Genomic DNA, 25,077 nt, shown 5'->3' on the forward strand with positions numbered 1-25,077 from the left:
CTTGGGATAATTATGGAGGTGTACAGCTAATACAAAAGCAGGCAGGTGAATTGCCTAGTGCTCACTAGTACCACATGATACTGCTGCCACCAGGAAAATCTGTACAGGCAGGTCTGTTTCTTCTAAGATTCCTGCTGGGCACTATATGAATAAGCATGACATAAATGCTTTCTTTGCCTGTAATAAAGAATTCATACCCACACAAAATTGACTAGCTTGTCATGGTGTGACAGAACGCACAAAGAGAGTGTCTATCAAGGAGCATATCAGCTGAAAATCTGCATCCTACTTATCAATGTCTTCAGAAAGTTGTAGTATATGCAACTTGAAAATCTAAAGTATGTACTGACTTTTATATTATATGCTCCCTGCAAGTTGAATAACAGCAGTTTTTCCATAATAAAACCCGATATGATTATGCCAGGCTTTTCAGTCAAATACATTAATTAGTTATGCCTATTAACATAAGTAAAAACAAATAGCTTACGATAAATCATTTATCTTTCCTCTCCACTTCTTTAGTCATCCAATTCCACATACACATTTTAAGAAAGGCTAGTACTAACACCCACAGTCTTTATTTGGATGTTATCTGTAGAAAACATTTTTTGCACTTCCAAAGAATAGGAAGAGTTTGTGTGTGCATGTACTCAAATATATAAACATATACAGACACATAAATAAACACACATTTACATGCTTTCTATATATTGTCTGCTTTTTTACAACCATTTCAAAGGAATAAAAAATGGTAACTTTGTTCCCAATTTACCTTAATAGAAACATTATTGAAAAAAGATCAGGTTTTGGCTGTTTTGTCTACAGTCTGCTCTCTTCCTCTGTTGGCTAAAGAAAAAAAGAACTTTGTGAAAGTCACTAGCTGGGAACCTAATCCTTTACACTGGCTTGCTACATCCCGAAAGTATCATAAGTGCACCATGCAACCCTTGAGTAAAATATGATCTCTGCCTTTTCATTCACCCCATCTCCACCCTTGTAGATCATATTCTACACTTGTAGATACAATAGTGTCCACAGATCATGAAATCTGTCCAAGGGATGGTCTAAACTCTTAAAAATAGACCATATGGAATTGTTCTGCACTACCACAAGGCATAGCAGTGTCATCCTTTAGTCTTTGTTTCACATAGCAAAAAATTGTTTTAATTACCACCAAATTGATGCCCAGAAGAAGATAAGAAAACAATCTTCTCCAAATAGAGAAATCTCAAGGTGGAAGACCAAGAGAGGTGGTCCTGCCCCTCTACTCTGCTCTAGTGAGACCCCATCTGCAGTGCTGCATCCAGCTCTCAGATGCCAACCACAGGAAGGACATGGACCTGTTGGAGTGAGTCTAGAGGAGGCCACAGAGATGATTAAAGGCATGGGGCACCTCTCCTATGAGGAAAGGCTGAAAGAATTGGGATTGTTCAGCCGGGAAGGGAGAAGGCTTTGGGGTGACCTAATTGCAGCCTTCCAGTCCATGAAGGAAACTTACAGGAAAGATGGAGAGGGACTTTTACAAGGAGTTGTAGTGACAGAAAAGGGGGAATGGATTCAAACTAAGAGTAGGTTTAGATTAGCTATTAGGAAGAAATTCTTTACTTTCAGGGTGGAGAGACACTGGCACAGGTTGTCCAGAGGAGTTGTGGAAGTCCTGTCCTGGAAGTGTTCAGGGCCACTTGGAATGGGGCTTTGAGCAACCTGGTCTAGCGGAAGGTGTCCGTGCCCATGGTAGGGGGGCTGGAACTAGATGATCTTTCAGGTCCCTTCCAACCCAACCATTCTATGATTGTGTGATTCCATGTCTCCTTACTTCCTACACAGTTCAAATTCTCCTTGAATCAATAGCAATAGTCCAGCAACCCAAAGTCTAGACAACAGAACTTAGCAGCAAAGGCACTGCCAAATGCTAGTATGTCTTTATTGGCTTCCAGACTGGAGTTGGCTTGCAACTAACAGTGAGTGCACAGCCTAAGGTAACACACCACTGTTAAATACAGACACCCATATTTGGGTCAACAAATATCCTCCTCTCCACTGCCCTTCATAGGATGGCCAAGCTACAGGTACGTTAACAGTGCCACAAGCCTTTGGAATCTGCATCCATATATTTCATAAAAGAACTATTAACACTGCACCAACAGAAGCACGGTGTTTTCTTCACACATTCAATCCAGCGCTTATTCTTGTCACTTTACTGTCACTTCTCCCTCTGAGAGGAATATTTAACATTCAGGTGGGTACCCAAATAGTGTTTTGCAGCCAAAACTCAAAGAGAAAAAAATTTAAAAGTAAAATTTAGGTTCAGTTAGGAGAGGAGAGGGGAAAGAAGAATGTGAACACTTTATCAACTGTTTTAATTCCAAAGTTTTGGGGCTTTTTTCCTCGTGCACTGCTTCCCCTTGTGCTGACTCAGAAAAATGCTCGGATTATTACAATCTTTTTGACACTGAATTATCTTAAGTAATTTTATTCTCACAACCACACTGAGATAATTTTCAGTACTTGGGGCATTGCACTGTTCCTATCCAGTTCCATGTATGCAAAGGGAAATGAAAAACACATATTGGGGCAGGAGGGGGAGATGATGAAAAATAAAGAATTATTCCTCTTGGCCGATCATGACTTGAACATCATCTAGGGATGAAATACCCTCATTGAAAAGGTCAGAAGAATCCCCTCAATGCTTCAGGTTTGGGTACCAGGGAGTTCACCATCTCACCCTTGAGTTCTGTGCACTCAGAACACTCCCTCTCCTGTTGGCAGGCCTCTTACCTCATTTCCATTCCAAACTGATCTCTTCTGCCAGTGAGCAAACATGGGTTTGATTTGTACATTGATCCAAGCAATCACCACGTGCACACACTCTACCATGCTCCTTGACCCCACACCCACATGCACAAAATGCTTAACGATGCTCTCGCCCAGGACTGTGACACGGCTCACAAGCACTGCCACGTGCGGAGCGCTCACTCGTAACTTCAAGTGTGCCAACAGCACACACTTACTGAGGTTGTAACTGCACAAGGCAGCTCAGTTCTTGTTAACCACACTTAAGCTGGTCTCACTCTGTTTATAATGCAGGCACAGCAAATCAGTCTGATGAATCTTAATTAAATTTAAGTAAATTTTGATTGGTGTAAAATGTAGTGTGCATTTGGCCAATGGACTACCTAGTGTAAGAAGCCCAAAGCAGTAATTTTTTAATGCATCATACCCCTGTGATTTGAAGTCTCAGAGTAAACAAAACAAAGTTTGCTTCAAAAGTGCACCTCAAATCACCTCATACTTTCCTCCTACCAATGTACTCAACTAGTGGTGTTATGTTAATAGAGTCTACATAAATGGTCTCCTAATCACTTGATAAATTGCTTCATAAAGAAGTAACTTCCATAGTTGTCAATTAGTTACATAATCAGCAAGTATTTGCTATCCATCAAACAGCAGCAGCAAATTCAATTGCAAAACACCACACTGTACCAGAGGAACAGGGGAGCAGGGAGAAGATAAGAGAAGAAATTAATATTATTAGCATTTCATGTCACCTGTACAGACAGTATTTTGATACTGATGTAAAGTCAGTTTTATTCCTGCTGCCCAGCAGAGCTACTCATCCCCTGCTAAAAGTTTGTAATACACTCAGCTCCTCTTCTGAGCTGCCAGAAGATATGAGCAGATCAGAACCTAAAACTGATCTTACCACATGACAAAAGAAATTTAAAAAAAAAACAAATCATCATCACCAAAAACAACCCTGAAAGAAACACTTTTCCTATTGTTTTGGACAATCAAACTATTGCCAGACCAGACCTAATGTCCACTGCTTACTACACATCTTTCCAGCACCAGCATTTGGTGATACATGGTTTTAAACCCTCCCCATTCAAAATACTTTTGGTTGTTATTTCCCTGGAAATTTTACACAGATGACAAAAAAAAAAATTAACTGCAACCCAATCTGGACACGGACCCCAGATGCAGAAAGACATAAAGTGGGTGAAATGACTGGAAGACTGAAAGACACAATGAAAGAAGCAGTTCTGACTGAAATCTCCCATTTGGCTTAATTTCAGCTATGATGTCCAATACTACTGCTGAGGGTGAGGCTGCGATTCTGACTAGAACTTACTGCAAATCTTCTGGTGTGCTGGAGGTACGAGGCCTAGTTTCTCCTGACCTTCACTTAGGACTTTTCTAGCAGTGAATAGGGCATCCACTCTGTCCACATTGCAGTGTGATACCTTTGCACAGAAACAGATGCAGGAAGCAAAATTCACATCCTTTAGTTTCATGCACCTACCCCTGAACAATCTTTTGAAAGCCACATTGTCAGCAGAAAGACGAGGTTCCCTAGGGCACTGAATTACGTATCAAGGCCACCGATATCTTTAGTGCCCACTTACTTCACAGGACCTGCTCATTTCTTTGTGGTTAAGCCCACAGGTCAGAACAGGAGTACAGGTTGTGTTCTGTGGCAACAACAGGACAAGAACCATTACTCTAAAAGATGGTTCAGCTATACTTTACTCTGTGTTTTCATGTTACTGATAATAGAGGACTCTGGAGAAAAACCTTGACAGTATCGACAAGCAGGGATTTTATTTATTTTCAATGGAAACACTTATGCCTTTAAGCCACCTTGTTACGTATGCCACATGTTTTCACTAGGAATTTAAAAGTCAGGAAAGGTCCGACACTTAGACTAGCAATCTGAGCACTAAAAATAACGTTAAGCATTGCAGACCACAGTATTAACATGAGGCAGTAAAACTGAATCTTTACAACATGACTAGGTGCATCTCGAGTCGACTTGAGTTCAAAGTTACAATGAATTCTTTAGAGATTACAAAATAAAGACAAGAAAGAACGGATGACGAGAAAAGAAGAGAGAGGTCTGCAGCAGCTACAGGCAAAATTAAACTGTGGCTAGTTCAATCCATTAAGCAGCATTTGCCACTTTGTGAAATGAGAGACTTGTGAGGGAGCAGGCACAGCAACAGCGCTGTAAGCAAACTACCTTTCCTGTGCTAGAATGGGCACACAGTTGGCTAATTTCAGCAGATTGTCTACTGATAACACACTGTCTCTCCTTCAAGGCTTCAGCAGCATATGGCAAACATTGGTGCTTCTTCTCCCTTAAAAGCCTTAACCTTTCAAAAATTCTGTGCCAGATCTTCTACACCTGCCCTCTCAGGTTCATGTACCAGACCTTCTTCCATTTCCAGTCTGGAAAGTAACATAACATTGAAACACTACAAAAGTGTTGCTTTTGCTTTCTCAAAATAAAATCATGAGCACAATGAGAACCACCAATGAATGTGCACCCAATTTTACCCAATGGCAACATAAATGCACGAGCAAAGCATTACTTGTGTGTCTGCATGTCTGGCTGGCTGGACAGACAGGCAGGACTAGATCTACCCAGTGAGAATACTGGGTGAACAAATATTTATTGAGAATTACTCAGCTGTGATACAGAAGGGGATTCATGGCATGGTGCATCTGGACTCTGCTCGTTTTTTATGAGATAATTGCGCCACGGACTACCTCAAACACGGCATGACTGAAGGATTTGCCTTTTAAATTTAAGAACATGGAACGGACAGGAATTAAATCCGTCATGCCTCTGTGTAGCACACAATGGAGGAAGAATATAAATAAACAGGCAACCAGAATGGTGCAATAAGAACAGGATTAATCCAAGTGTGATTAATTCAGTGTCAGATTAAAATTGATAGTGCCAGCTGTATCGGGTCCATTCTGCCACATTATTCTCGCCTGTCATTTTTTTTTTTTTTTGTCCATCTTCTTCCCATTTCCTTGGTGGATAAACCTGCAGGAGAGTTAATTGTCACATACATGGATTTAATCACATTGTCCACACTGTTTGGGGGCCTTGCCTTCAGCGATCCATGACTAATTGTTGTGGTAATTTTTCAATCATTAACAGCACCGCATATGCTGCGGACAAATCCCACGGCACCCAGTAAAGCCCCGGCGGCCAGCGGCGCACACGCCTCCATCAAAGCCCCGCGCCCCGGCCGCCGCCCCCCTCGCCCATCGCCGGCTGCCTCCCGCCCTCGGGGGCGAGCTCGGCGCTGGTACTGCTGCCTTTAAGGAGGCAGCGCTGCCAAAGGGAGGGAGAGGAGGGGTGGGGGGAGAAGAAGGACATTAGAACGCCATCTGGGAGGGCTGGCGGGGCTCTCGCTGTCCGCCCGGCGCCCGCAGCTGCCGCCCCGTTCCCCCCAGAGCCGCCGCGGGTGCGCCGGTGGGACGGGAGCGGCCCCGGGGGAGCCCTAGGGCGGATGGAGGCACGGCTCTAATCACCTCCTCAACCCGGCGAACCCACCCGCCTTTCCCGTCTCCGGTAATTACACGCGTTTCGTAAGGCACAAAAAGGCGAGCCAAAAGCTCCCCTCCTGCTGCAAAGCCAAGTAACAACCAGAACGTAACAAATCGCTGCACCAGCAGCCCTGCAGCAGCAGGAAGGACCAGCGCCACGGCGCCTCGGAGGGAGCCGCGAGGATTATACAAACGTGCCGCTGCCTGTCCAAGCTACATGAACCAAGTGACCCCAGCTCAGGTGGCAAGGAGCTCGTCTGGGGAATGAGGCGGCCGGCATTCCCAGTCACCTTCTGACTTCTTGTTCCCGGAGCAATTTATTCACTGACGGAGGTGTACGACACCCTCCAATGGTGTACGCCTGGGTCCCTGCAAAAAACTGAATTGGGTTTGCAGCTTGGAATGGACCGATTGGACAATGTCATGTTCTCCTCTCCCTCACCACCCCGTTTTCAAACACATTAACATATTAAGCTGTTTTATGTGCCTGGGACGTCACACTTACAGATGATGCATATCAGCATCCTCAAAGAAGGCTTGAATGGGGGAAGGAAAAAATCAGATGAGATTCTGCAGCATCTCTGCCTTGAAGAGACCACTTTAAAACAAGGTGGCATTTCAGCAGTCACCCAGGTGGCTTTAGAAAACGCTGATAGAACACTTCATTATTGAAAGCTATGATAGTAGCAATAGTGACTATCGAAATATAAATGCAGGCAAAGGAGGGGGAGAAAAAAAAAAAGAGAAAAATAAGAAGAGCAAAACAAGGCAGGATTACACAAAGGCAGGAGCCTCTTTGCTCCCTCTGAGTGGAGGAGAGAGAATCCCCAGCTACACAGGGGAGTAAACAACAGCATCCTAGACTTCGCTTCTCAATCAAGCCATAAAGAAGCAAAGGGAGGGAAAAATCCCGTCCTTGCCACAAGTTTCTGACAGTCACAGCACCGGCACTCTTATGCAATCGTTACATAAGTTGTGACAGGACCGGCGCCTTCCCCACTCCCTGCCCAGGCGCAGGGCAGGCAGGGCACCCCCGCCTCCCCACCGCTGCATCACGCTCTCATCTGCTCACCCCGGGGCTGCTGATGCAGGGTGATGCACAAATACAGAATAATCCTCTGCACTTTTTATTCTTTTTGACATCTTTCTCCCACCATCCATGAGTTGCTTTCTGCAAGGGTGGGGGAGCACTTCGTGGCACACAACAGATATAACCTTTCTTGCTTTTTTTCTCCCCGCTCCTTATCCCAGAGAACACTGCCCTCTCAAACCAAAGGAAAGGGTGCCAACATGTAAATAGTTTCTTAAATAATTTCTGCACGTAGCAGCGTTGCTGCTATTACCACACTGCATTGAGTCGGTGTCACTGACAGAAGAACCACATGAAGTTTATGGAACCGCCTATAGCCTACCAGAGATGACAAAAGATCCCAGCAATGGCAGATGGCATGTGAATCACTGCACAGGCAATTAGCAGCTAGCTGACGGATTTTGACGTGCTGGGGAGGACAGAGGGGGTTTTCTCTGCTCCTAGCAGTTCTCACCAGAGGGGATGGAAATAGGCATTAGTCTCACTTTGCCCCCACAGAGTCTTTGCAACCACTCTTGCTGGGTTTGAGGCTGCTGTATTGCTAGGTACTTATAAGCACCCAGTGTAGAAAGATTTGCAGCAGCAATAAAAATGCTGTATTTTTACCTTGATGAGATCAAGTCACAGCTGCTGCAAAGCAGAGTGTTTTAGGGAGAGTAAAAAAAAAAAAAAAACACAAAAAACCCACCTATGCAGCAAAGGACCACAGCCACCAAGCCAAGTGCTGGGAAAACATTACAGTGCTGTAAACAGTGATTGAAAATGCATCAAAAACATCAAATGCTTCTAAGATACAATAACAAATGTATTCTGGAACTGTTCAAGTTGGATACCTCTCAAAATGAATTTTTACGGTAGACAGCAGTCCTAAATTTTGATCAGAGAGCTAATGCAGAACCCTTCGGCATGAGCCTAGTCAGCATATATCTTTATCTTCAAATCAGTAAAAAGAATAATATAAAAATATACCAGTAAAATAATGCCCAGCAAAGGTCTCCTCTGTGTGGCTGCAGTGCAGACCTTGGATAACACTGAAGCAGGGACATTATTCTGAGCAGTCTGACTGACAGCGCTGTGAGCAGTAACAGTCAGAAGGCCACTACCTTAAAAACCCAAGGTGACAACTTACATTAGTTTTTCTAACATTTTTTAGTTTGCTTGCTCATTAGTTGTCAGGTCAGTGCTACTTTTTGAGAGCTCTGCAGTGGAGGTTCTTTCTGTAGTTTTTACTCATGCTCAGGAACAGTAATCCCTTTTGGGGGGCTCCTTGCACTGATGCAATTAATAGCATTAAAAAAAACCCCGCCAGCCTCACAGCACAAATGCTCTGCCTCTGGAAGCACAGCATCTAAGTAACCTGTTCTGCTGGAGGAAAAGCTTTACCAGCCATCATCGATACCTAGACTAAGCAAGGTTGTCCACTTAAGAAGGGCAGCATACCAGCCTGTATTTTTCCATCCCAAACTGGGCATGCTGGTAGGGATTCAGAAGAGGCCAGATGATGGTAACTTGCAAAAAGACAAGATGCTGACAGTAAGACTTTCATCAGCATCTTGCTTCCACATCAGATAGCTCTTCCTATGACCCGCTCAGTTTTGCATTTCCCAGGAGCCAGAGGCTGTGTCTATTTTCTGAAACCTGTGCTTCCAACATTGTTCCAGGCCTACAGCACACCATTCAGCATCTGCTTACAACTACTACTGGCATCCATGCCATGGGCTGCCCACTCCTCACTAAAATCCAAGGCTGGGCCACTCAAGTTCTACCAGCTAGAGATCTACTGACTACATTCACTGACTTCCCAGGCTGCTTTGCCCTTGCTTACTGACTTCCATTGCTAGGTATGACAGCATTTTGCAACTCCTGATCAAGCCTGAAGCAACAGTGAAAAGTCAATAGGTTATTATCCCCATTTCATACACATGTAAATTGAAGAAGACTGTGAATGCAACAGAAATGTTAAGTTCAAGTAAATGCTACTCAATGGTTTTAATACAGGTACCTGTCTTCCATGCAGTTAACTATGCAAGTTTTGTAAAGAAAGCAAACACCAAATCAAATTAATCACTTTTCAGCTGTAAGCATGCCTGTGCTCTAATCTTATTCAGTGCAGAAAAAGTGCTACATACTTTATGTATATGATTACTAATCACCAGGACAGAGACAAATGGTATAGCAGTATATGAAATTGCATACCATTCTGCAGATGGAACCAAGACTACAAATATATTTAGAATGTTTGAGAATTGATTTGAAGAGCTAGTAATTTTATCATATATCAGAACCTTCTACAACAGGAACAGATCTGAGGATCTGGCTGTTTTGGCATTTTGTCAGCTACTGAGACCAGAAGCTGTAATTATGCAATATGGCTACAGGTGATGTTTCAGCAGCTATAATTCACATAGTCAATGATCATCTTGACACACAAGGAACGATACCCCATATACGTCTTAATCTTTCCTAGTTTGACAGCAGTTAATCATATGAACTATAATGTAACACATGGAATTTGAGTGCCATTGAATTCCACATAAATTGTTAACATGCAGCTTCGGAGGATTTTTCAAACCTTTTCTAATGCATCAGTGCAAATGCACCAAGCCAATCACATGTTACAGGAAAGGAAAAAAAGGCCTATATGTTGTCATATTAAAAAAAAGTCTTATGAATCTCAGGGAGTTCTCACATAACATTGGAACATACTGTAGTGAATGTTTGTTTTGCTTCCTCCAGCTTAGAGCTTCTCAAATTAAAAAAAAAGGAAAAAAAAGAAAAAAAAAAGAAAAAATCAAGGACTAGCAAGCTTTCTGAGCCAGAGATCAATGTTGAGAATTAATTGAAATGTTCAGAAAGGGATGCTGTAATGAAAAAGCACCAAAAAAAAAGAAACACATGATGCAAAGACTTACCTTCCAAGTGGAAGGTGATAAGGTAGCAGTAATGCTGCCCTTACTGAGGACAAACAACTGAGGAGGGCCAGCCTCTCTCTGAATGGATTGTAAGGTGACATGGGACAAGTCACTAAATTGAGCTGTGTCACACTTTCCCCTTCTGTAAAATGTGCCTGATAATATAGTTTTTATAAAACTATTAAGGCATGCTGCTGAGAATTGCTACATAGGAGCACCATTTTTATTACTGTCCAACAGAGGGCATCTAAGCAGGACAACAAAGATTGACCACATTTCTGTTACCGAGAATAGTCAGAAGCAGTGTTCCTCTCCATTATGTTTTCCCCACATGCCTTAAAAAGCAAACAAAACCCCAACAAAACAACCAGCCACCACCAAAATACCAATGAGTTCATCGAACAGAGGTTTCAGATGGATGCACTTCAGCAGCTGAAGAAGACACACTGCTAGTATATCTATACGTTACAGCTTTCTCAAAGCTATGGCACCTACAGGTATTCCAAATCTGGCTTGGCACTGAAGTATCATATTGTAAGGGTATTTGCATGATGACCAACAGTAAAGTTTGAGGAGTTTTCAGTAAGGTAAGACTCCCCTGCAGGAAGATTGAAGTCTAATAAGGGATAGTGGAAGAGGCATGCAAGGTCTTGGAAAAATATATCCCTTCTAAGCCATTAGACTTCACCGCTTTAGCCTGTGGTTTTTCAGATGACATGTCTGTATGAGAACAAAACCAAAATCCCCTAAATTTAATTTAGAAAAAAACCACCCAAAAAGAAAGATTGCGATTCCTCAAGCATTTTTTCAGTTACAGTCAGTTGCTACTGTGTCTTAAAACTTCAGCTGTCAAGAAACAGGTACTTCATCTTTCTTATTCCCCACTTTCACCAGTGCTCGATTTCTCATACTTATTCCTAGCACAGCATTTTATTTCAATCCCACCCTTAGTCTCAGAATGACTCCTCCTCATGCTTTTCGCCTCTCCCAGAGCAAAGCTTCAGCTTCCATTTCACACCTGTGCAGACATGGAAAGCATGTCTGTACACTGGATTACCCGAACTAAAATTGTCATTGTACAAGAACAGTTGAGCGAGAAAATCAAAGTCAATGGACCACGTCATAGACCGTCAACAGAGGCCTTCAATCACCTGTCAAACACCTTTACTGTTCAAGGCATAAGCCCAGAACCAGGAGTAAAGCAATGCCTGAAACAAATCCTAGCCCTCAAAATTCAGTGTCTTGCACAAGACTTTCACAGGTACTGGAGAACAGAGCTGATGAGCTCATGCAGGCATCTCCCCTGTTGTCAAACTTCCTTGACACAGTTTCCTCAGCTGTGGTTTGAAAATCTTCTTGGGGTTGTCCTTCAGATGGCAGTATACTTGCTGCAATTACTCTCTTCTTCTATGAAGCCTTTTGGGTGTCTCCAGGGAGCCTGGGAAGGCCCTTCCAGCTCTGTATTGCACAAATGTGTGGAACACATAAAAGAAATTACAGATTCAGTGTCCCTTAGTTCACCTTCCTTCAACTCCACCTGTGAATTGTACCGTCACAGAGCTTTTCCCTAACTTAAGGTGTATGCATTTTTCTTCAAGCCCCATGAGAACAGAAATAATGAAAGGGAGATGGGAGTAAAGCAGCAAAAAGGTCACTGTAGGAGAACTCTAGCTTTTCAAATTTGAGCCTTTCAAGGAAAGAGTTGCTGATTTTCTCTTCCTGCAGAGTATCATAAGGCAGCAAGAAGGTCATTGTAGGGGAACACTAGCTTTTCCAAAATTGAGCCTTTCAAGGAAAGAATTAATGATTTTCTCTCACTGCTGAGTATCACACCTGCAGGTGTTGTAGAAAGAAGACAGGAGGCTGTCTGTTGAAAGTAAGTGAACTTATGCTTTTTATTATGATTGCAACTGTGTTTCTACCTCTAATAATTATCACATTAATTTAATCTACAAAAACAATGCCATCATGATCTCAAGCTCTGGGCATGCCTGTTGTAAAGTGGCTGCTGTTCCTTCCCTTCCTCTGAAAAACCCAACGGTCACTTTAATTAAGAACACCAGAATGGGACAGGCCATTTTTTTAATCTAATTTTTTATCTAAAAAAAAAGATTTTTTTATCTAATTATTGATCCATGAAGAAGAGGCAAGAATGTGAGAGCATTTTCTGTCCAACATCAGAGCAGTCACAGAGGTCTATAGGAAATGACTGGTTGTACTACTGCAAGTGCTCCTACACTTGGTGTAAGATGATCCCAATTTCCATCTATCTCATCTTCTAATTGCACTCCCTCTTGTTTTTAAATAATATTTCCTTCAAACTATCTGGTGAAAACTCCAGGGCAACACCAGTGTTTATGAAAGTTGTATAACATAACAATTACTTTTTAAAAATCAGCCATCAGTCATGTGAATATCCAGTGATGATCTCGCACACTTCCCTACTCTCCCCTCTCCTGTTTTTAAGAGTTAGTGCTTCTGTGACAGCCACAAAGATGACAAATACAGAACTACTGATGGGGCACCACAAAAATTACTCTATTTTCTATTCACTGAATTACAGTCATACATATCAAGTGTTTCTTTCTCTCCACCCCAGGATATACAGCCTTGCTTCTACTAAGATCATTCTGTATTGACTAACTGCATAGAAACAGAAACAGCACAAATTATGCTTTTTTTGAGCTAGAAACCAGACTGCTCAGCATCACATGCTGCCAAAACAAAAGAGCAGCTTGTTCCTTGTCCCACTAGGACAGCAGCTCATAGGGTCACATTTAAAGCAATGCAAATAGTCACCAGTGCATCACTCTCATCACCTGGATAGTATTATAAAACCACATATATGGCACAGAACAACCTAGGGTATCTACTTAGGATGCTACAACGTTTTTCTAATGTTTGCTTACAGCTCCTCCAATCAGCCATATGCAGAATATAGCAAGTGCTTATGCACAGTCTGCTCCACTTCACTAGTGATGTGTGAAAGCTGAGATCAGTGTAGCCACAGTAACTTTTGTTTAAAACTAGTGTACAATTAAGTGCATCTTCAGATGGCTTAAGTGGGCTCCAGCTTCTTGTTCTGGAGTGGCTCTAGTAAATTCCCATTTCTTTGTTTCTATGGCTCATATGCCTATGATATGCAACACCTGTTATTACACCTCCTCTGAACATGACCAGAACTTCAGGCTGTGAGGAACCAGACAAGTAAGTAAATAACCATGAGAGGGGCACAGGACAATCTTGCAAGCAGAGAACCCTAGAGAAAATAAACTCTCCTGTATAACATGAACTGCCACCTCTTATGAAATAAATAAATATAGCAGCAGCAAGTGGCAATACAGGTAGTGTACAGTTTTCCTTTCTAAGGTCACCAGCTTTTATTCAGTAAGACTATAAAGCAATTTAGCACTTGGAAAAGTGAGTAATTCCACTCCTGTCTTGATTGTGATATGGTGGGTTCTAACACAGTAGCAGAGATATCCTGGCAATTACAGTTTTTGCTGTGCACCATGCAGTAGTATTGTATTAAGACTGTATTTCCCCAAGATGAAAAAAGGAGTCCCAGTCAGGAGTTTATCTTTGACTGTCACTTTTGAAACATGCTCAGCAAGTCTGAACTAATATGAGAAAAGGATTCTCCTCATTGTACTTTTTCTTTTGGAAAAATTCATTAGCTAAATACTTTTTAACCAGTACAGGCAAAGCCCTAGCTGGAGTCTCTTGCCTTATTTAAATAGATCCTACTAACTTTTCTTCTGTTATAATCCCCACTGCTATTTTATGTCAATCAGTGTTCTAAAAGAAACTCAGTAAATCTACTTTTAAAAAAAAAAAAAAAAACAAAAACCAGAAAAAGCTCTGAATTACCATGTTGGTGACAATCTCTGTCATTAGAGTAAAGAAGACTTGTACTTTTGAATGAGTGACTCAAACTTCAGGGCTGAAAACCACATTATTTTGTTACTTTTTCCTGTCTCCCCACAATTTTAAGATAAAGTAGAAATAAAAGTCATTGCAGGGTGAGGAGTTGAACAGCTCTAAAACTGCAGCCACCAGTTTATGGGTTTTTTACAGGATCTCTTTTTTTTACTTATTTTTTTTTCTTGATAAAGCCAACATTTTCACCCAGAGAATATAGAACTTTCCTAGATTTTCAAATACTCAGCTAAAGTTTTTAAATAATCCCAATGACCTCAAAAGCAAGGAAACAAACAAGCACTTTCCCCCTCCACTTTCCATTTGGCCAATAAAGAAAATAGGCACAAGATGACTTCCATGATTACCTATAAAATTCCATTCATTGTTACACACTAAAGTTTCCTCGGACTCTGCCATGGTATTTAGGATCAAACTTACCTACTGATGCTCACTGCATAGTCATCAGAATACATAATTTATGACATCCATTCTGTTCAGGAAGAAAGATATATTGCTTTATTATCTATTAGTAATCTGTGAAGTTATTTACATGGGGGAAAAGTGTTAATAAAGGCTGGCATTTTTTCCCTGATTCATTTCATGTACACCAGCAAATCTTGCCCCAAACTAGCTGGTACACTGCCAGGAACAGGCTGTCTTCTCTCTGTAGATTGTGCTGCAGTTGCCTTCCAGCAGCATGGAAGTGTCAAACCTGATCTAGATTCTTTCCCTCCTTCTGGAAAAAATGTTTATCCTTCACAGCATTATCACCTCCTTCTGAACACCTTTTTATTCACGTGCTGTAGGTTTTATCCTCTCTACTGCTTGTAGACACTGCCTGTTTATGAATGCTGAACAGGAGGGTAAATCTGGGTGTCTGAAGATGAAGCTCAAGCAAAACTAAAGCTAAGGTAGTCTTTGTAATACAAGTGGAAATGGCATCAGTGGGGCTGACATATATTTCTACAAAGCTAGAGTTTACAACATCATGCAAGGTTCTTCTGTTGTCAGGCAGTAATGACAGACAAGCAGTGGCCCAACCCTGGCTCTTGAGCTGTTCTGTGTTTGCTCACATGCAATTCAAACAGTGGTGCCCAGCCAAGGCTCGCCCGCATGGTCAGCAGTGGATCAGTATGCACTGGCACACGGACAGCTGCGCAATCCAATCTTCTCAGACTCCAGCCGGAATGAGCCACGAGCAGCTGGTGCCACTGGCTCAGCCTGGACAGCTGCCACAGCCTGGCTGTCATCACTAGAAAGCTGCCACTCTCTCTCAACTATACGACACGCTTGGGTTTTCCCTTCCCCACCCCTTGTCCTCTAAAGACATGTGCCTCATAACTCATCACTGATAAATGGCATGGAGTTCAGAAGGCTGACCACCCACACACACTGCCACTGGTTTGCTATTTTCTTAGCACACCTGCAGAGCAGAGAGAGGGAAGAGGTGCACGTTCAGCTCCAGCAGGAGACCTGCATTCACCTGTTCCTCTCACCAACTACCAACCTCAAAGATAAGAAATGAGGCACAACAGAAACATCCTAACCAAAGCTTCCCCCTCCAGAAATGAGAAATCAAGTTTGCACTTGCAATCTGGAGAAGAAAAATACTTCCAAAAATGCTTGATCTAATCTCAGCTGAACTGAATCAGTCTCAACTGAGCTTTGTGTATCAGAGCCAGAAACAGTTAGAGACATGCCCATAAAATCTCTTCTCCAGCCTCAGCTGGGTAGTCCTGATAAATGTCCTGGGAACAGCAAAAATGAATATTGCAACACAACAAAAACACCCAGAGGGTATCCTAGCCTGATGAGGAATTACATTAGGCTCATTGAACCAACTGCTGGCTGATTAAGAACATTCAGCATTCACCATATAACAGTGTAGTAATTCAATAGTATTATTTAGATGTATTTTCATTTGCATAAATAAAGCCAAGGGAAACACCATTTCTGTGCCATAAATTGTTGCTATTCAAGGTTTCTGAGAGTAGGACTTTCTTTTACTTGGGAGCTGCTTAATAAACTACATTTATCATTATTTAGCCTTCTCTTGTGTGTGGTGCTCTAGTCCTCCTGCAGGATCCCAAGGAGACAAATCATAGTGAATTACTAAACCTTTAATTTACTTTTGATTAAAAAAAACTTAAGGGAAGGAGAAGCAATACATACACATGGGCAAACTGCTTCAAAGGCAACAGAAACTTTGGAAGGTGCAACTGCCTATCTCTTTTTTTTCTTTTCTAGATTTCAAATGGACTAAAAGAGGCCTCACATATGTTGAAGGGAGCTTTCATTCACTTAATGGAAAGATGTGCTGGTCAGTCAAATTAATACTCTTGCTGATTTCAAAGTTTGTGTTAGACTGAGTTAACCCTTTGTCACATACATTTCTGTGCAGGAGAAACTGAAGCATGAAGACAAAGTAGTTTCTTAAATTATGAAGATAAGGAACTTATATTCCAACTAAAAATGTGATCCTGCACCATGAAAGGGAAATTACCCTCTAAATCTATTGACATTATTACTCTTAACATTAAGCTACAAAAATCATATAAACCCACAAATTCAAATGGCCATCCAAGTTTTATAATAACTACTTACTTCCAATAATCAATCCTATACTTTTTCTTCTACAAGACACCCCTGTGAATAAATAACACATTTCCCAGGATAAAGTATAAGAGAATTGTCATAAAATGGAACACTGGATTTGTTCAATATATACAAACACTACAGATTGGAAGCAAGCTTATATTAATTCTTTTGAAGAATCCCAACTTTAACACAGATAATGAATCTGTCAAAGGTAATAATATCAGAGAAAGCAACATTTCAAAAATTTTATGGGTTCCTTCTGTATGAAAAACTTGATGAAAAAACAGCTTTAAAAATAGAGTTGTAAATGAAGTAGAAGACAACAGGCAAATTATCTTGACAATGAAAAGGGAAGGGCAGAGGAAAGATTTAACTTTATAACACAACACACACATCAGACCTGGTGGTGTAGCCAGAGATAACGGAACAGGAGAAACAAACAGCAAATAAAACAGTGTGCCCTTTGATTGACAGGAGCATCACCTCTGCATAACTCATTTCTGTGTTTTGAATTACTTATCAAGGCAAGACTTGGACTTCCTTCCAGTCAGTTCAAAAGAAACCAAAATAAAATCAAACCCAAAAAGCAATCTTCATACAAACACAAAAAATAAACTTTCTTCAATTTCTTGAGTAGAAAGGAGTTAGAAGAAATAGCTTTTCTATATAAGAGTCATCCCAATTTTAAAATATGTGCTCTTTAGAAACTTGAACCTCTGAAGTCCTAAGAGTCCAGATCTAATCCTGCCAAAATTTAAATCACAAGCTACAGCTCAGCTCATGTGGAATAGTACTATATCTATTCCCTTTGCAGGACTGGGGTGCTTAACAAACCATCAGTTACATTTGTAATCACAAAGGAGGGTGACACTAATTGTTAGTCTGAAGATGCCAAGAAAGTCACCAGTATTTCTGCGGTCACTTGCTATGGATGATTCCTTTACAGTCAAGAGATGTGGTAGTCAACTAAGAACACCTAATTGCCACTCCACACGCCACAACTTACATGACTGGGCCTTTATATGAACTATTTAAGTTAAAAGTCATGTACATGTTTTGCTGGTAGCCACCCAGGTGACTACAATCACAGCTCCTCTCCTCATACAGACAGGGTAGATCACCACAGATTTTCAGGGAAAATCAGGTCCTCTGCCTTATTACTTATTCCCTTTTAAACTGATCAGCATTGTCTCAGGTACACACATCTCTGGATGTGCCATATCCATACATTTGTGGGTATCTGTATGATATCTGAAGAACAGAAATAAAAATTCAATCACATCTTTCTCCAAAAGCCAACAACTCCACACCAGCTCCAAGTTTGACTGAGCAATGCAAAATTTCAGTGGCTTCCAGCTCAACAGAAGGTCTCTCAACATAGCCAGATGTGACAATCAGTTCTTTTGATTCACACTGGAGGGGAGAAGGTGGGGTAGAGAACCACACACCAAAATTAAAACAGGCCAAATATGTCTGACTCTGTATTTAATTGGTCATCAATTTGTTTTATTTGTCTCATTCTGTATTAATTTTTATACATATACACAGGTATGTATGTATTTATGTGCAAATGTAAATCACGAGGATTGATGGAGACAAACATGACCCAGGAGCTGAGATACAAAGCTTGGATTCAACTTCAGTTTCTTCAATAGGCAACCCTTGGGAAGTCAGTAAAACCCAGATGCTTTCTAATTTCGCATTAATTTTATTTCATCTGAGACATTGTATCTTCATGAGATATTAATTGTACCTTCAGGTACCTGCCTAAATTGGGAGACTCTCCTCCCCCTGCAGTCAGACATAGAAAGAGGCCACTCAGCAGATTGATCCAAAAAGCTCCATACACTCAAAACAGACTGGAAGATTTTCGTTCTCTATTGAGTTTAAAAAGCCTGTAGGAAAGCTCACTTTAACTAAGGCACTCTTTGTCTGCAGTGGGCATGTGTGTCAGCCTCCAGTGTACTTCAGTTCCAGCCCACAAGTGAGGAATGAGGACACTTCGCTATCTCAGAGTGGTCTCAGGAGAGTAAGCACAGGAAGGGCTGGGAGAGTCAAAATACTACAGTAGTGTGGTTGTACAGGAGACAGGCAGTGACCTACCACGACCCCTGAGAGATTTGGGATGCGGAGCTGTGAAGCTTACATAGCAGATTAAATCGCTTTGGGTGCTCCTGTGGGAAGAACCAGCCCATCCAACAGTTCTACCTCACGTTCTTGGGAGGCCCCAGATGCTCGATACACCAATACCTCTGTAACTTTCATTTCACCTTGAAGGGTTTCAGACATGTATTTTAAATGCATTATATTTACCCTTCTACACTACATCCATACAGACACATACAGCATTAACTATTTCAAGGTCTCCACAGCGAGCTGTTAGCCGAGACAGAACATGGGCCCGCACGCGATCGAAGCCACATGCACCATCTGCTCAAACATTTTAATGCAATTTACCAGGCAAGAGCTGAGCAGGAAAAAAAACCCGATAGATGAAAGATATTAGATTTCCCCTTCTCCAAAATGCCTCCTGCTGCTTGATATATGAACCTCACTCACCCATAACTGATATTTGATTTAAAAACATATTCATAAATTTAAAAATAAAAGTACCACACCTGCAAGGTAACATTGACATAATTCTTCTGTTAACTACTAACCTGCTGCCCATGGAGAACTGTCCAAACTGATAATCCTATTGCCAAAACCAAATAGGAGTGGACAAGTTAAGAACTTAAAAGTTGTTACTTCCACTCAAATAGCAATTTCAATGAACTTCAATAAATGAGTAAAGAATGAGAAAGATTTATTTACTGCAGCATTGAAGTCAAACAAGTTCTACATGTTAAGACTTGTATTTGGCTGAAGGTGGCAGCCCTGGGCCTAGTACTATTTGAATTTTGGGAATAAGTCCTGCAAATGATCTGTAAAAGGGATTCCAAATGGCAAAGGCTTACACGTCAAGAATCAGGATTTGAAGAACTTAGGACAAACTTCTTCTGTCATGTTCAACAGTATTCATAAAGATGTTTAGAGGGGGTTAGCAATTTTTCTATTATTAGAAATACTCACAGAATTAACAAGAAATTAGGACAACTACCTTTGCTATAAATTCAGTTGCTATAAATTCAATTTCCTCTTCCAAACCCCCACACCATTCCCTATTCCTTTTAAGCTGACAATAAAAAATAAATTTAAAAAAACCCCCATAAATAAATAAAATCAGTTTCATAAGACTGTAAACATCACTGTTAATTTCTGATGTGAAAGGTAGAAAAATCTGCATACAGCAGGAATGTTCTACCAATTCGTCTCACTGATAGCCCAAATACAGCAGCCTTTGTGATTCATAATTTTAGGAAATGAGACCTCAACCTGAGCTGCCCCCCAGAGCTGAATGTCTGACTGTGTGCCAGGATGCTTCAACCATCAGCTAACAATCAAAAGCCATCATCTGGAGCAGTCATCATACCAAAACCTCCCCTTCTTTTTTCAACTCAAGGCTCATTAAAGGTCAACACAGCAAAATGAGTACTAAGAATTAACAGAAAAGGAAAAAAGAAGCCTGGAGAAGATGCAGGCAGGAGTGATCATGACTCAGAACATATGGTATAAGCTCCCACATAGGGAGTGACTGTCTGACCAGCACTCTTTGGCTTGGAAAGAAGTCAATGACAAGAGTTACAACTGAGATCTAAACAAATACCAAGTGGCTTAAACAAGGAAAACGAAAGAGAGGCTCACTAACTCTTCTCGCATGACAGAAGAGCTCTGACTGTATCTCTAAGTTGTTGGTCAGAACAAAAAATAAGTGATTCCTCACACAAGTTAGGCAATTTAAGACATTGTAGAGAGTAAAGGTTTACTGGGACTCAACCATTTCAACAAATGAACGGAAGAAAATTCCACAATGACTACTGAAAACAAATGTGCAATTTTCAGCTCAGGAAACATGCAGCTGCAGGAGCATATCAGGGAAGGATCAGTATAACCATGCCTGTCCTATTCATCTGTAGGCACTGGACTGGGATGTCATCATGATACAGCGATGCCCTGGACTTTAGGTTGGATCTGCTGTGCCACCCTTACATTATTTTATTGTATACCTCAGGACTTAAAAACATCATGAAAAGTCTTACAAAAAAAATTACAGAGTTCTCTTCTTTTTGTTGTTTGTTTGTTTGTGAGTAGGGGTTTGTTTGGGGTGGGGGGGAGTGTTTATTTGGGTTTGGTTTTATTTTTAAATGATTTGGTTTATAGTCTCATAGTTTCGGAGTAAACTTTAGTCCAATTTACTTGCTTCCGTCCCCAGCTAACATATTCTGCAACACTGAGCACTGAGAACATTGCCATTGATTTCCATCAGCAAAGGATCACACCCTAACTGCTTCCAATTTCACAGTTACTAAGCAACACCAAGTGATCACAGCCTCTGAGTAAGCAACGTCCTGTATTCAAAAGTTTGAATTGTAGAACTCCATACAGACTTGGAACTTCAGCACCTACCAATGAACACCAGCTTTGCAAATCTCAGATAACAAACTCCTGAAGTACAGAAATACATACCTTGGATGCCGTTAATTGAAATTAGCTCTTCTGAACCACAAAATTTCCTTGTATCCTCATCATGGACCTAAAACTGAGAGTACTTCCTACTCTACTGCAAAGTTTCTATATTTTTCCCAGTATTAACCAGAACAAAACCCCTTTTCTTTATATCAAAATTCATACATATCACTCCTATTAAAGTTATGTATTCAGGTATAAAGATGAAAAAGAAAACACACAAAAATGGTAAGTTAAACAGTACAATAAATTAGATTTTATACTTCTTACTGAACACTGATTACCAAATGATCTTCTTGTTCACATTATACCAAATACTTGTTCCAGCTTAGCACCATCAGCCTTAGGGGAACATGTAACATCATCCCTTACAATTCAGTGCATCTTCAGAGTACTGTATATGTTTTTAATGATTACATAAAAACACTGTAATAGGGTTTATGTTTTTCTTTTAAAATAGTATCACTGTTAGAAATACTATCACTGTCAGAAAATAGAAAATAACACCATATTATTCTTTTTTGTTGTTGTTGTAGGAGACTTTCCTGAATGCAAGCAGCTCTTAAAAAAAACCCCAATAGATAAATTTGCTTTAATGAAGATGGTACTTGCAGCCTTTAATAAATTGTACGTGCTCATCTACACACTAAGACAACAGAAACCTTGCTTGCTGCTAACATGGAAAATCTGAGTGGTCCAGAAGACTGGATCCATTACCCAGTGAATGACTAAGAATGAGGCTGGCTGTCCTCGCTTAGAAAATCCTGATCTGGTCTAACATTTAAAAAATGTGAAATTTCAAGGGTGAGAAAGTGCTATGGAAGCCCACGCATGAGAAAGCTGCAAAAAAAAAAACAAAAGTGCTGCAGAAACCTCTGGTGTTTCATGTACATCCATTCACACACACACACAAATGTATACAGTAATTGTTTTGAGACACAGTTTAGCTCTTTTCTCACCCATTAGAGGAACCTAATCATAAGACTTGAGCAACATAAAAGCTTTTGAAGCAGAAAGACTAGACACTGGTGTGTTACATCTAATGGAAACCATATTACACAGCAGTCTTTCACTTCTGAGACTGATTAGAAGCTGTATTGTATTTACCACACTATGAAGACAATAACCTGAGACAGAACATTAGCATAAATCATTAATTCATTGTGGGTGAATTCTAGAAGAGGATATCTTTCTAAAGGGAAAATGATCACATTAAAATACAGGCAAACTTGAGGAAAACAAACTGTGCCAAGTAAATGGTGCCAAAATTAAGTAATTCATAGTTATCATACTTGGTCTTCAATAGGAAGAATTTAGAGCACATGAAAATACAACAACAGCTTAACAAACCAATGGGAAAAAAGTCAGCTGAGTATTACCTTGGCTATCTGAAAGCCCACTTGCTGGAATTAAACAGATCATATTCCAAAAGGCTCACATAGCTAATAAATAGTACTGGAAGACAGTGAACAACAGAGGACTGAGCACAAGTAGACTGTCCTGTGCTTACTAAGAATTGCCTATTCGCAGCAAATGAAAAAGCAAGCATGCAAAATTCTCCATATAAAAATAATTAGAAAAAATCCACCAATTTCTCCTCTCCTTTAATACTTACATGTAAGTTTTAGAAAGCAAAATTGTCACGTGACATTGCTCTGCAATAATTTCAATTAAAATAAATGATGTTGCTTTTAATGCAATTTACAACCTCATAAATAACCAACCTGAGGAGAAAAGAAACAAAACAAAAGAAAAAAGCTACCTACCATTTACCCAGCAACCAAATACCAGTATGAAAGATATCACATTCCTCTTTCTATGTTTTAGATATAGAGGAGCATTTTGATATTCCAAATATTAGGGGATGTTAGTTGCTACTGATACTTTTAACTCATTACTAAGAATGCACTTGACATCTCTTGGGAAAGAAAAAAACCCCGCATGCCCTAATTTACAGGTTCTCTTTTAAAGCTGGCATCTGTCTGTCTCCTTACTGCACAAAATAAAAGGCAAGCTTTCTGTTTGCAGGCTCCAGGTCACTTGCTCAGTTGCTACCCTCAAATCACAGCACGCGAGGGCTGCATTCCACCTGAGGAGTATTTGTGGCGGCTGCCACGCAGAGATGTCTGTGCTCACCGGGGTAGAAGGGGGCATTCCAGACTGTGAAGCTGATTGTGCTGAAGTGTTTGCTAACAGAGATGTCAATGAAGTAAAGGAGTTTCAGTACCTGAGTTAACAAGCTGCTGCTCCATGACCCCACAGCCCAGGACCTCCATCCATTCTCCTTGGAAGTTGATCTCCATCTCAAAGGAAGGGTGAGTAAATGGGAAGTAGCAATCTACCCATCTGACTTGCAGTCCTGTATCAGTGTTTAAAAAATAAATAAATATGAAAGGGTGTATGCTTAAAAGGCCATCCCTCCAACCATCTGTAAAACTTGCCCTTCAACTAATGACATGAATTACAGCAATCCAGAGAAAATAAATAGCAAACAAACTAATTTACAACACTTGTGCGAGGCGATAAATCTTAAAACCTGTGAAAAAAAATGACCATGTCTTTTCTAATATGAAAAATGCTTTGTGCAATTCAAGCACCCTTTGAAACCAAATCAATCATTTGTCAAACTCTAGCAACCACCTGGCATCGAACAAAAATGAGCCAAGATAATGGGAAAGTCAGTAATTTTGTTATTTTTTGCACCAGGAAATGACTGCTTCTCACAGGAAAAGCTAGCTAAGTCTTTAATTTTTACTTAGTATTTTATGGATTGCCTAGGCAAGTAATTTTTTTTCATCAGAACTTAATTAAAATACAGAGCTATTCTCTCTGTATATGTTTAAATATGAAAGTTTAAAATAGATATTAATATACACAAATAGAAATATATTTTCCAAGTTGTACATTATTAAGTTATGCAACACATGCACAGAGCATTCTGGACCCGGTAGATAAGTGTAAGAGAAAAGCCTCACTTGGTAAGTCCCCACCATCCTCTCCAGCTCAGCACTTCTGCAAATACCACTGTGCAAAACAAGGAAAGTCCTGGCATCTCAGAGCAGTGGAGCCAGAAGAGAGCAAGGTCTTCAGTGCTAAGAAAAGCAGAGTTGTTGTCCAAGCCCTCATTATATTTGATGAGCTTTAGTTCTTCTAATGATTTACAGCACCTTTGTTTCACTAAACAATTTTTTCTAACTATTAGGTGTCAGGAAAGAAGTCTCAGAAACATGAACACAGAAACTCAAAAGAGAACTGAAATGCAAATTCTGTAAGCTAAGCTAATGTCTTAACCCCAAATCCATCTTCTCTTCAGTTAAGCCAAATGCTAATCAGTGTTGGGATCATTAAGAACCAGGCAGGTCCAGCTTCGAAAACAAGGAGCACTGCAAAGGAAGTGAGGGTGACAGCAACTGTTAACATTCCTGGTTTGATCTTCAGGCTTTTTTGGGGTTGTTTCATAAAAGGAATGTAAAACATGAAATTGCACGATTCATACGGGAAGTTTTTCAAATAAAAACATTTTATGTAGCCTCAAGGATTAGATCTTCTTTAATTACTTCTGAAACATCAAATGTGGCTACAGAAACTGAAACAAAAAATTACGACAAAGGTATACATGCATGGCCAAAACATAAAATACCTCCT

At 40.6% G+C, this 25,077-nt stretch overlaps 1 protein-coding gene across 7 annotated transcripts in view; it reads right to left on the reverse strand.

Annotated features, from left to right (window-relative positions):
* FARS2 (phenylalanyl-tRNA synthetase 2, mitochondrial) overlaps window positions 1-25,077 on the reverse strand; it is a 232,768-nt gene that overhangs the window by 136,617 nt on the left and 71,074 nt on the right. For 6 of the 7 annotated variants that reach the window (XM_042049163.1, XM_042049167.1, XM_042049166.1 and 3 more), the window contains one exon: window positions 23,660-23,791. The exons of the other annotated variant lie outside the window; for it this stretch is intronic. In XM_042049163.1, coding sequence (XP_041905097.1) covers window positions 23,660-23,791 — 132 coding nt within the window. The remainder of the gene's footprint in view (window positions 1-23,659; window positions 23,792-25,077) is intronic. 7 annotated transcript variants of the gene reach the window in all.

Source organism: Corvus kubaryi, unplaced genomic scaffold (assembly GCF_017639235.1).
Source record: "Corvus kubaryi isolate FWS band 111438036 unplaced genomic scaffold, C.kubaryi_AGA036_p1.0 69, whole genome shotgun sequence".
Classification (NCBI taxonomy): domain Eukaryota; kingdom Metazoa; phylum Chordata; class Aves; order Passeriformes; family Corvidae; genus Corvus; species Corvus kubaryi.